The sequence below is a fragment of the Hippoglossus hippoglossus genome, chromosome 3 (assembly GCF_009819705.1).
Source record: "Hippoglossus hippoglossus isolate fHipHip1 chromosome 3, fHipHip1.pri, whole genome shotgun sequence".
Lineage (NCBI taxonomy): Eukaryota > Metazoa > Chordata > Actinopteri > Pleuronectiformes > Pleuronectidae > Hippoglossus > Hippoglossus hippoglossus.
This window is the reverse complement of record NC_047153.1, coordinates 18,591,335-18,603,840: the sequence shown is the minus strand read 5'-3', so window position 1 is coordinate 18,603,840 and position 12,506 is coordinate 18,591,335. Positions and strand designations below refer to the sequence as shown.

Below are 12,506 nucleotides of genomic sequence, written 5' to 3'. Positions count from 1 at the left end.
CAGCAGGGTTCGCTTAGTGTTGAGTGCCAGAGGGAGACACGTGGACTCTATTCATCACACATAAACAATGGCCCCATATGGACAGGCCTATAGTACCCCATTAGCCTAACTGCAAAAACACAAACACACACAAGACCCTTGTGCACACAAAAATACACACAGGCCAATACAAAATAGTTCCTAGAAAGAAAATACGCAGAAAAACAAAAGATTAATTCCAAATATGGTTTTGATTTCATGGCTGTTTTTGTTATATATCTTATCACAAAAGAAATATCTTGCATTGAATTTTTTTCAACGTGTCTTTTCATAACATTTTTTCAAAATATTTTCTTTAAAGAGTTCATTTTTGTTATTTTTTAAATATAGTTTTTTACTCTTTCACATTGTCACTTGTTTAGACTCCTCTCTTCCTTTTCTGCTTCTCCGCTGAATCCTCTCTTCCATTCAAGCTGAGCAGGCTATACGGTCATCCTTCATTTCAGGGGGCCTCCCAAGGAGTGCATATGCTCCCCACCACCTCTTCCTCTCCATCTCCCTGCTTTATTAATATCCCCTCTCCTTCTCTCCTTTGTCATCTTCTTTGTTACTTTACCTCAACTTATTTTCCCCACCTTCTCTGCTTCTTCCTCCTGCTTCTTGCTCCACCTTTCTTTTCTTCCTCATCCCACTCCTCCTCTTTCTCCCTCCCTCCCTTTATGCCCCCATCCCTTCTACTCATCAGTCATTAGCGTTAGCTTCCCCATTGAGAACATATGGTATGATGGATCGTAGGGCTAGCGGCACTAGCAAGGCTAAGGGCCATTTGCCGGGTGCACCGCGCTGTCGGGGAGCCCTGGGGCCGGCTCCGCAACCTCGACCCCACACGTCTGTTTCAAGACACTCACACAACATGCACACAGCAACACCTATTATAGGATAGGATACTTAACCTTGGCACCATTTGTTCTCATTGCTCCCTCTCACCATGTCCAGGGTTTTGTATTTTAATGATATAGTGAGTGACTTGAGATTAGTGAAAGAAAGGAGATAAAGAAAGAGGGAGAGAACTAAAATGTTATTAAAAGAGGAATATAGATTAAAAACAATTCAATTGAAAGTAAATAATAGTGATGACTACAAAATACATACACAAAAAGTAATAAATAAGTATAGGATACCAATTAAGCTTGATGTCATTACAAACTTTGAAGAGTTTGACTGTGAGAGAAAATACAAGATGAAATAAAATTGATGAAGCAGAAAATAAAGAATGAAAGTTTAAATGTGAAGAAAATAATAGAAGAAAGAAAAGTAAAATACTCTTTAGATGAAGTAAACAGGAAAAAACAGATAGAGAAGGAAAGAAAGTAAGAGGAAGCAGGAGAGGAGACGAGTGGTGAAGAGCTAGATGGAGCAGATTAAAGGAGGAGTGAAGGGTATCCCATTGTGCCCAGCTGATAGACTAGGTTAGGCTGATGTGATTATGGGGTCCCTGAAGTGCGATCTATCACACATTACCGTCCACACTGTCAACAACCATACACACACACTGCAGGGGAACAGCAATGCCAGGAGACAGCCGTCTGGCAACAGATACACGTACTGGCTCGCATTCTCATGTGCACACGTGGATATACACACAATCATCCACGCACAAACACAACAACAACCATACACAACCGCACACACTCAAAAGGAAACATGCACGTAAAGACACACAGAACAGTTTGTACATGCACGCTCACCCAAAAATATGCAGCCTACAGTTGCATGAGCACACACTCACACACACTTGAGTGTGTGTTCCAGACTGGACTATTTGATTTGAAACAGGAAACCATCCAGTGTAGATCAGGTGAAATAGAATCAGGGTCAGGAAAGTGATCTCACCCAACCTGGCTCAAAGAAATCAGCACTCTGCCATATAAAGTCTATTACTTGACTTGACCTCTCTGTCTCTTTTCTTCTTGTAAGTGTCCCTCTGTAATAGGAGACTGCACAGTTTTTCTTTATACTTTCAGAAGTTTACTGTTCAGCTTACGTCAACTGTTATTTTCTGTTTCAGTTGGGGTGTATTTAACTTTGTATTTAAAGCTTCTATAAGTAGGATTTGTGATTTAATTTCATATAAAACTAGATTAGGTTCAGGGTTAACCCTGATTAGAGAGCCAAGGCCCCTGAAATTCAATCAAACTGCACCACTTTTTATACACTCATAGATATCAGTTCCCTGAATGTGCCTCATTTTTAACAATCAAGATCCATGAATTAATCCCTGGGAGAAAATGTTGAAAAATCTCATGTTAAGATCTAATCAAAAAATTGACTGTGTTTTTCCCGGACCCGTGTCACATCCTTTCACCAAGTTTCATGGAAATCTGTCCTCCTTGGGGAAAGGAAAAAAATACTGCACCAGTATAGTCAGTCATGCACGTTTCTCTTCCAACGGAAATGTGTTGACTCAGGTTCTCAAATCCTTTGCCTCAGTAAAACTGGTTCCTCAGTCGTCGCACTCAGTCAACTGTTTCAGTATATATCTGACAGATGGGAGCAGTAGAGCTATTTGTGCCTCACTTGTGCTTTAGGCACATAACTGTGACACAAAGCCTCTTTTAAGGTCTCAAGTTATTTCAAACTGCAAACCTAACAACAAACCTAACCATGTCAATTGTGTATTAATGGTGAGACTTGTCACACAGCTTTAAAGTGCACTGTGTTACTGTGGCTGAACAGATTGGGTCACAGCTGCTGCTGACGGGCTGCTTTTGTGATATGGCCGGTGTAGATTTGAAGCAAGTCGAAACAAGTTCCTGGCTAAATGGGACTTTATACAAACTTACCTGGGCCAGTGACACTTGTTGCCTTCTGTACTGGCCAGCGTAACTCTGGCCAGTTTTAGTCTTTGGGGTATTATTGAGATGCTCTATAATCCTTTTCCTCAGCATCCAGAGTTGTTATACAATAACACAAAGTCTCTGTGCTAAATCCCTCCCTTCCAAATCCGTCTGTTTAAACAGCTTTCATTTCACTTTCAAGTAGATTAAATACTGTTTGTTTTTGGACAAAAGTGCCTCCGCTTTTTGCGGCATTTCGTCCTGTGTTGTAGGTTCAAGACCAACTTTTAAGCTCTTCATTTGCTCCTCCTTTTCCCCCCTCTCTCTGAGGTTGTATGTAAGATGTTTAGCTAAGATTTAGGTGAGATTAGATGGTGTTTAAAGGAACGTGCGTGGTGTCTTTGGCCTCCCGTTGCTCCCTGACTCTCCCCGAGTCCCCTGCCTCGCTGTGTGCGCTCCACTAATCATTTCCCCTTCACACTTGTTCTTTATGGTGTGCAGTTCTTTAACTCTTCCATCTGCCCTTCAACCCTGCCTATCCCATCACTCACTGTGGGTGCTACCATCAACACCCTCCCCACCTCACTTTTTCTCAAAGTGAGTGAATCTTAAACAATTTGTGCGTTCCTTTAACTCCTTCCCGTACTCCCTCCCTCTGTCCCAGCCCAGCAGGCCCCATCCAAACGTTCAAGGACAAATCTGAATATCCCTTTTCACCGTTTAAGTGTTAAAAGCCTGGCGGTGCCGGGGTGTTATCTTAACGCGCCTTGCCGTGCCATCATCAGAGCGCGTGATGAAAATGGCTGTGATGATGCTAAAAGAAAAAAAGAGGAGGGGGAGGAAAAAGTAATAATCAAATATGTTTTTCAAGGGCACAGTGACCATTTGCTGGAGGGAAATTATCCCAGTAGTTAAGCTAGCTCACTCCGAGCCTGGCGGAGTTGTGAGAGTGGATGCGTTTGTGTGTGTGAGTGTGTGTGAGTGTGTGTAAGTGTGTGCAAATGTGCAAATGTGCATGGTTTATTACTTCAACTTGCATGCTTCACTTTCTGTCTCTGCGTCGGTATATGTATCTGAATGTTTCCTCATGTAGAGTCACACATCCTTTGCATGTCCTTCCATTGTTTCTGCCAGAAGATTCTCAGTATTTTCTGAGTGTGTATTTCTCTCTTATTTCTCTGTGTGTGTGTGTGTTAATCATTGCCAAAAGCCCCTCATCAATGATGGGTAGCAAATGGCCAACAGTAGTGCATTCCAAACAGCAGCGTCTGGCTGCTTTAGAAGATTGAGTGCTCTCTGAACACAGGAAGACATTTCTCTCTCTGTTAATGTATTTATGATGATGGCTTTTCTATTAGGTTTACTTTAATGACTGGCATGAATAAAACGAGAGGCTGTCAGGAGCACAGAGCTGAGGACAAACGGCTGTGTGTGTGTGTGTGTGTGTGTGTGTGTGTGTGTGTGTGTGTGTGTGTGTGTGTGTGTGTGTGTGTGTGTGTGTGTGTGTGTGTGTGTGTGTGTGTGTGTGTGTGTGTGTGGGGGCCCATTTGATTTGCCTTTGTGTTATCCTGATGTTGTTACATATTGTTAATCCAATAAAAATTAACATTAAAAGACTTAACTAACAGGTAAGAGCCGGGAGTAAATTAAACTCTCAGGCACAAGAACACGAACACCCAGGTCTCTATCTTACACCTAATGCAAAGCAGCATAAACCACATTGAGATGTCATTTGCCTATCCAATGCCCTCATGCACACCTTACACTTCTGATACCACTGACATTGACATCCCATCAGTCAGGGTATTTATGTAGCAGGATCTTTTGTTGAATAAATATTGCTTTTTGAGCTTTTAAACTGGTGCGTCTCCCACTTTCTCATAGTTGTAACAGCCTGGTTGTGACAGTTCAAATAGCAAAAGCATTTGTTCCCATTTATGCGCCAGTGGACGTGTTAGTCTAAAAATGATGGGTGGTTAGATGTATTGATATCTTGATCTAATGGAAAGTGATAACACTTTTGACCAACATAAACCTGGTCTGAAGTCAGTGGCACAGTATTTCTCTGTTATTCTTAAGGGCATATTAAGATGGTAACATGCATCTACGTGAGGGCACAACACGCAATGACTCACAGTTGGTCTGCTTGCACCTTTTCACTTAGTGCCTAAAACGATTTAATTTCATCTGCATTCATAACGAAGAGTTAGACCAACAGAAAATATAAATGATTCTAATTGAATTCTGTCAACCAACAAAGATTGGGCCTCTGTCATGTGTTGCCTCATACAACATGACTCAGTTCAAGTTCACTTAAACATAAAAGTTATTTATTCTGTGGAACCTGTGGAAAAGTCTTAACATTAGAGCAATAATCCTGATAATATCCTGAAGTGTGGGATGTGCCATTATTTTCTAATCTTATAGTGTGGGCATGTTTAAAATTATACAGAAGACAGATTTTCCTTATTTTTGTGACCTGATTTTAACATCAGTCAGGATTTCAAAAGCCCTGTGGTCTGGGCCCAGCTTAACCCACGAACTCTCCGGATCACAGATACGTTAGTGATCATAGTGATGATAACCTGACAAAGTCAGTCTGCTTTAAAACATAGTAGTGTTTATTTCCCCATCATAAAATGTTTAATCTGTAATTGACAGAAAGGGTTATCTCTCGATCATAAGTTTTATCCATCCTAAACTAATGGCACAGATCTCTGTGGCCCAGGACTTGTGAGGGATATGTAAGTGTATTTCTTTATTACTTTATATCTTCATCCCAGTCTCTCTCTCTCTCTCTCTCTCTCTTGTCGCTCTGTTGTTCTCTCTGACACACTTTAAACACTCCAACAGCTGCCTGCTGTGTCTCACTCTTTACTGAATCCCTGTAGAGTGGTGAAAATATAAGTGCCACCAAAGCATTTACCTAAGCTCAGCACACACACTTAAACAAACCCTCGAGACACATACAGGCAAAGATGCACATACACACAAATGTACACAATATCACATACGCCCAGCTGGTAATTTTGTTGAGATTTAAAAAAAAACAAAGACACCAGAAAGACGAGAGGACAACCAGTCAGCTGGGAAAAGAGAGTGTGTGTGTGTGTGTGTGTGTGTGTGTGTGTGTGTGTGTGTGTGTGTGTGTGTGTGTGTGTGTGTGTGTGTGTGTGTGTGTGTGTGTGTGTGTGTGTGTGTGTGTGTGTGTGTGTGTGTGTTTGCTGCCCCAACATCCTCATGTGTGTGTCCACAGGGGGACACTGCTCTGTGTGAGAAAGTCAATCCACTGTGATTTCATTTCTCAACATGGCATATAGTCTGGCCCCTCCAGAGCACAAAGACACACACACATTCACACAGGAAGAAGTGAAGCTAGTTTAGTTGTGTGATGATATACGTGTGTGTGTTTGTGTGTTAAGCTAAGATCATTAAAATCCCTAAAAAGTAAGATTGTTCCTTTCTGTCTCCTGTCCAAGCATGCAAATGTGTTCCACCGGTGTGTGTGTGTGTGTGTGTGTGTGTGTGTGTGTGTGTGTGTGTGTGTGTGTGTGTGTGTGTGTGTGTGTGTGTGTGTGTGTGTGTGTGTGTGTGTGTGTGCGCGCGCGCACATAGAGGTATGATGCATGCAAACATTGTATGTGCACACTTGCTGTGCACTTTGTGCCAAACCCCTTGTAATATATTCAGGTATTTAAAAGTGTTTGGTTTGTTTAAAGTTGTGGAGGGGTTTTGGTCTCCTAGAGAGCTCGGATAACCCTAATCCACAACACACATTTTTATCAGTAGTTCATTGGCAGGGCTAAATATTGACTTATCATTAAGTGGAATGACTGAAACCCTAATAATAATTCACATTGTCTAAGCACCTTGTGTTGACGCGCTGCTCCCGATGCTATTAACGAATGTATGCAAATCCAACATAAATCTGAAGATTAGGGCTGAAGCATTCTGCGATGCAAGAGAGAAAACAAGAGGTGTGCGATAAAATGTCGTCAACAGATACACACACATACATACGCATTACACAAACACGCACAGCAGGAAGAGGAAACAGGAGATGTGTGCTGCAAAACGTTAACACAAATGTGAAACCAATGTCGCGCACACCCATACACATGCAACGTGCACAAAAGATAGGGATTGGCTTTCTGCTGAATGTGTGATAATGCAATAGTGAAGTTTAGCTGCAGAACAGTAAACAAGCGATGGAGTGAGTGGAGAGAGATGGAGGTATAGTGAAGGGAATCGAGGATAAGAGGGAGGTGGAAACAGGACATAAAGATGATGAGGAGAGAAGAGGAAGAAGCAGTTACATGGTCAAAAGAGAAATGTGAGGAACGAAATGGAGGAAGTATGAGAAGGTTGAAGAGGGGTTACCTAAATGTGGCTAAAGACTGACGAAAAGATGGAGATGTAGATGAGGAGATATTTGATATAGAAGTAAGGCATACAGGAAAAAAATAATCATGAGAGATGTTCCGATACAATTTGTCCTGGACCTGCCAAATACCCAGTACTGATCCGATACGAGTGCATTTAAAGAAATAGCAACTTATACAACATTTTAACAGCTGCATGTTACTAACCCTGTATGGAAGTGATGATTGCTATCATGGCTTCTTTCTAATGCTGCAGTTGGCCACACTAGTGCCGGCTCTTGAAACTGAAGACTTTTCGTACAGTTCACCATTTTACTTTTGGGACTTGCTGACATTTTATCTAGGTCCGGCTAATACTACACTACTAGAAATCCCTTCTTCAAATGAATGTACTGTAAAGATGTGGTATCGGATCGGTACATAGATTTGCGTACTTGCTGATGCCTGACCCGATGGTTTTGACAGTATCAGAGGCATTTCCAACGCTGGTATTGGAACATCTCTTGTAAAGATGAGAGACAGCAGAGTAAGGGTGAACAGGAGGTGGGTCGTAACTCCTGAACTTCAGGTTACAGGTAGAAAACCTGGCATTTCCTAGAGGCAGAAATAAGTATCAGAGAATCACACAGCGCTGTGTTTGAACACAGCCATGATATATGACACCGAAGAAGACAGTTGGGCTGCTGGAGATGAGACGCGGGGGAGACAAATGAGTGAAAGCTGTGAGTTGTGGACGGCCTGGTGTCTGGATGGAAGGGAGGAGTGTAGAGGTGAAGATGCCGAGAGGACGAGGATAAGTGGAAAGAAGCTATTTTGAAAAAGTGTTGAGCTGTTTATTTGCGCGTCATTGAAGCTGAAGTAAGGCGCTGGGGGAATTGGCCACCAAGCCCCCGCTCTGCAACAGCTGCCGCTGCTAAGTGAGTTACTAGCCGTCAGACTGCCTTTATGTCACACAATCACACACACATACACATGCATTTCCCTGTCACATTGTGCCTGTGATGGATGCGGTGAGGATATAATGCACTGCTGCAGCATACTAGAAAATATGTGCCGTTCTCCACTTTTGGCCTTTAAGTGAAATGATTGCTTAAATTAACAGCGTTTCTGGTGCTCAGAGAGTGAATGCTGATTAGGGCGTTAAACAATAAGTTATTTATCACTCCACAACTAGCTGCTGCCCCATTAAAGGCCGGGGCCATGATACAAAGCAATGACTTAGTGTAATGTCTGCTGTCAAATAAAATGGGCACCACAGCTGGGGGTAGATAGTGCCACAGATCAGCGTGTCATCAACCGTTAGGATAAATTTTCTAAACGCCTCATGAAAGTTCGATTATTTTAACTGCAAACTAAACAATCCCAAGACGTTTTTTTTGTGGTTGTTTTTTTTTAAATTCAAGGAGAGAATCTTGTACTGTTCCTCTCTCTCATTAGAAAAGTGATTTGTTCGTCTTCCGTCGTTACAGTTGTGATATTTTAACCGTGCTATGCCGAGCTCATTTGTATTTCCAATGCATCCTCACAGCAGGTGGTTGCTGACTCAGTATCACAGAGTCATAGCAGGACGATGTTATAGCCCTTATCCATTGCAAGCCCAAAGCAAGACAGTCCTCTCCCTCAACTGAGCTGTGCTGACGTCATACCAACAAGATCGGTTCCACTTGTGTTTATAATGAGGGCCACCGGAAACAACTCATCATGTCCACTCACTATCTTCAGCAGTTGTTATTTTTGTTGCTCCTACGTCAGAGCTGCTGAAAGGTGTTATACAACACACACACACAAAGACCAGTGTTTTCTGAACCTGCTTGTGGTCTAACATTTGTATCATCAAACAACAGGAACACTATGAAGCAAAGTCCTGCAGGAAGTGTTGACCTTCATCTCTTTACTCGTAGTTTGATAGAAAATTGATTTACACTCAGATGCGTACATTTTTTGTGTCACTTTTGTTTTTGATATATAGAATATAACTTTAAAACACTCTGATGCAGCTATATGAATAAACTGGGCACATCACAGCTGTTAAACAATGCGTATGCCTTCTTAGACATAACTTATAAGTTCATAAACACAGGAGGCATTATTTTCACATTTTGTCCGTCCATCTGTCCCATTCTTGTGAACATGATATCTCAAGAATGCTGTGAGTGAATTTCTTCAAATTTGGTACAAAAGTACTCGAGGATAAACTGATTCGATTTTGGTGGTCAAAGGTCAAAGTGGCTGTGACCTCACAAGCAAATGTTTTGCCTTGAGAAGTAAATATCTCAGAACACGGTACAAACGTTCATTTTGAATTAGATTGAAGGTCAAGGTCACAATGACCTCATCTTTTTGTGAATGGGATTTATCAGGAATAGCTTGTCAATTCTAGTGATATTTAACCCAAAAATACACTTAGCAGCTTTTTATAAAATTCCTTCTAAATCAACAATGTCATGTTATACTAGTCTGGAAAAAATGTTGTCAATATAAATGTATTTAAGGATAAACATGATTTAAGTAAAGCAAGTAAAAAACAGTTCATCTAGTTGTTAGTGCTAAGTATGTGGGTGGGGATCACTGCAGTGTAGGGCAACAATGAACAAAAAACAAAGAGCAGATAATATAATGAAATACTTTCTTTTTATTTATTCAAGTAATTTGAAACGCTGGAAGATGGAAATGGAATATGATAATTTTTTAATTTATATTTAATTCAAAAGTAGCTTTGTAGTTGAGTGAATTATAGTTTCATTTGTAAAAATATAATCTTAGTCGTACAAGAATGTGTCCAGCTCTTGTCTACCAGAGTAACTTTGTCATTTCTTAGCAGATTAAAGAAGAGCCTCTGACATGTTCCCTAAACCTGAACGTTATTTTCTCCACCAAGGATGAGTCCTTCCCCCTAAGATCTATATGCAACAAAACACTTTTAATTTGTCACTTTTAATTCAAAGGGACACAAGTTATGTGAATCTGCAACGTGAAGTGATGGAGAATGTAAAGAAACCAGCTTGAATTTTGATATTCACCTGCAGAACATTTACAGGGAAATGAAGTAGATAGCATGTATTTTAAATGTCACCTTGCTGCTGAAGGTGACGGGGTGGCAGGCAGACATCACCTATCACTGTCAGAGATGGCAGCTCTCTGAAAAACACACTTCCTCTCTGCCTCTGCACTCCTCCGACGGCGTAACCTGAATATTACTGCTGTATAGGTAGATGCATACAGGGGAGGAAAAGAGGGAGAGAAGAGGAGAGGAGGATGTATATAAGAGTTGATAAGAGACGATGCACGCAAATATTCAGAGCAGCTTAAATACTCTTTCTGCACAGATAGGAAACTAGAGATTGAAGAGAGGAGGGACAGGGAGTTTGACAAGTGTAGAGGAGAGATAAAACAGCCCAGCGCTGACTGAATGTTTCTGGAGTGTGGAGGGAAGAAGAGTGTAAAACAAGAGTAGGTGAAGGGAAAGGACTGACGTAGGGAGGAGGAGAAAACAGAAAGATGATGACAAGGAAAGAGGCGGAATAAAAGGATGAGTAGTGTTAAAAGATGCCCTGTACGGAGAGGAGAAGCACATGAAGAGAAGTGGAGGTGACGAGGAAAAGAATAAAAATGTCAGCAGTGAATAGTGAAAGATCGTCTATAACAAATCATTTCCTGCTACAGTAAGATCAAAAATGAAAAATGCATACAAAAACAATAATGTGTTACATCTTTTTCTTGTCGGTAGGTTTTGTCTGCTGTGGTCAGGATTACATAAACTCTTCAATCTCTCTCTGCTGCGTGGGCAGAGACGGATTTCCCACAATACACCCTGCTGGCAATGCTACAGTGACACTGCAGTGCTGTGGGTCAGAGGTCATACATCAGGGAGAAGAATGCTGCAACGGGATTGGCTATGACCCTCAACGACACATGTGTGCTGATCGACCAACACCCGGCTTGTCAATACAGGTGAGTTTGTGTGTGAGTCTGTGAAATCCTTTCTATATAGAATGTTGTGTATCTGTTAAACGGGCTGTATTTATTTTTGCTTTTACTACATGATCAACGTCAGCATTAACAGCTGTTTACGTACCAGTTTAGCAGAAATGTTGCAAGTTCAGCATCAGAATTTACTCGCCAAGATCCGTCTCCAGTGGTGGGAATCAACGCCACTGGTAACTGAGCACTCACACGTGTATGTGTTGCTTTAACGTTCGATGATGGGCGTGCCCGACGTTTGGTTCTGGTGCAGTTTCCTGCTCAGGACACACAACATAACCAGCTTTCGTGCTATGCAAAATCTGAATAGGAACCAGGAATTTTGTTTTACTTTCTCTGCAGCGTTTCCCAAAGAATTCATTCTATCTATGGCAGTAGTGGGGTTGCACGTGCACATATGTTGCTCTCACGGGCAACAGATTCTGAGTGACAGGTACACAGAAAGAACTGCATTCAATGCCACTTGTGCGTATGTGGACAACTGCAGATGAAATTATGAGGTCTGACTTACAGCTTGGACACCAACAACTTTATGGACGATAGTGCAAGCGAGCTTGCGCCGTTTCAGGGCAAATCAGAATATGGTGGGCCACCACAGTCCAGACAGTTAATGGGAAACTGCTTTGAAATGGCGAGAGAGGGCATTAGCGTTGGAGGAGATTTGAACTCTAGAGCAGCCCTCTAGTTTTTTATGTTTTACAAGCTGAAATGACAACACATTTGCATCTCATTCGGGATCAATCTGGAAACAACATATTTTAAGACTGTATTTTACTCAATTTCTCTTTATTTTTTACTGTATACGTGTATTTTTTGTAGTGTGTATTAGTGGTCAGAAAAATAATTTTACCTTTTACTTTACAGAGGACAAATTCCATAAATAGATAAGAAACATTAAATTTGTGACATGTACATAAATGCTAAATTAAATTCATATGTGCCACACAAAGTTAGTAGTCTACACCAAAATTGTCTGTAGGGTGGAATTTCTTCCCCCGTCTGTCTCTCGCTCCTTTCTCTCTGAATCTCACACACGTTGTCACATCAGGAGTTGGGGACTGGGCCATCCTCCATTTATCAATTGGGGTCATGTGGTGTTTGTGTGTTCCTAAGTCAGCATGAGAAAAGCACACGCGTACACACATACACGCACAGCGGCACGCACACACACCGGGACAAAGGGTAGGAACTCTCATTAGTTCTAATGATGTCATTAAGGGCAATTCATACAGCACACGTACACACGATCACACACATGTAGCTATGTTCACATGAGTGTGTGTGTTAGAAACAGAGCGACAGTGAAGAATTTTCACAGTTTTACTTA

The 12,506-nt window shown here is 41.5% G+C and overlaps 1 protein-coding gene across 2 annotated transcripts in view; it reads left to right on the top strand.

Annotated features, from left to right (window-relative positions):
* Positions 1-12,506, top strand: part of ush2a (Usher syndrome 2A (autosomal recessive, mild)) — a 198,975-nt gene that overhangs the window by 130,016 nt on the left and 56,453 nt on the right. For both annotated transcript variants that reach the window (XM_034581476.1, XM_034581477.1), the window contains exon 64: positions 10,926-11,149. In XM_034581476.1, coding sequence (XP_034437367.1) covers positions 10,926-11,149 — 224 coding nt within the window. The remainder of the gene's footprint in view (positions 1-10,925; positions 11,150-12,506) is intronic.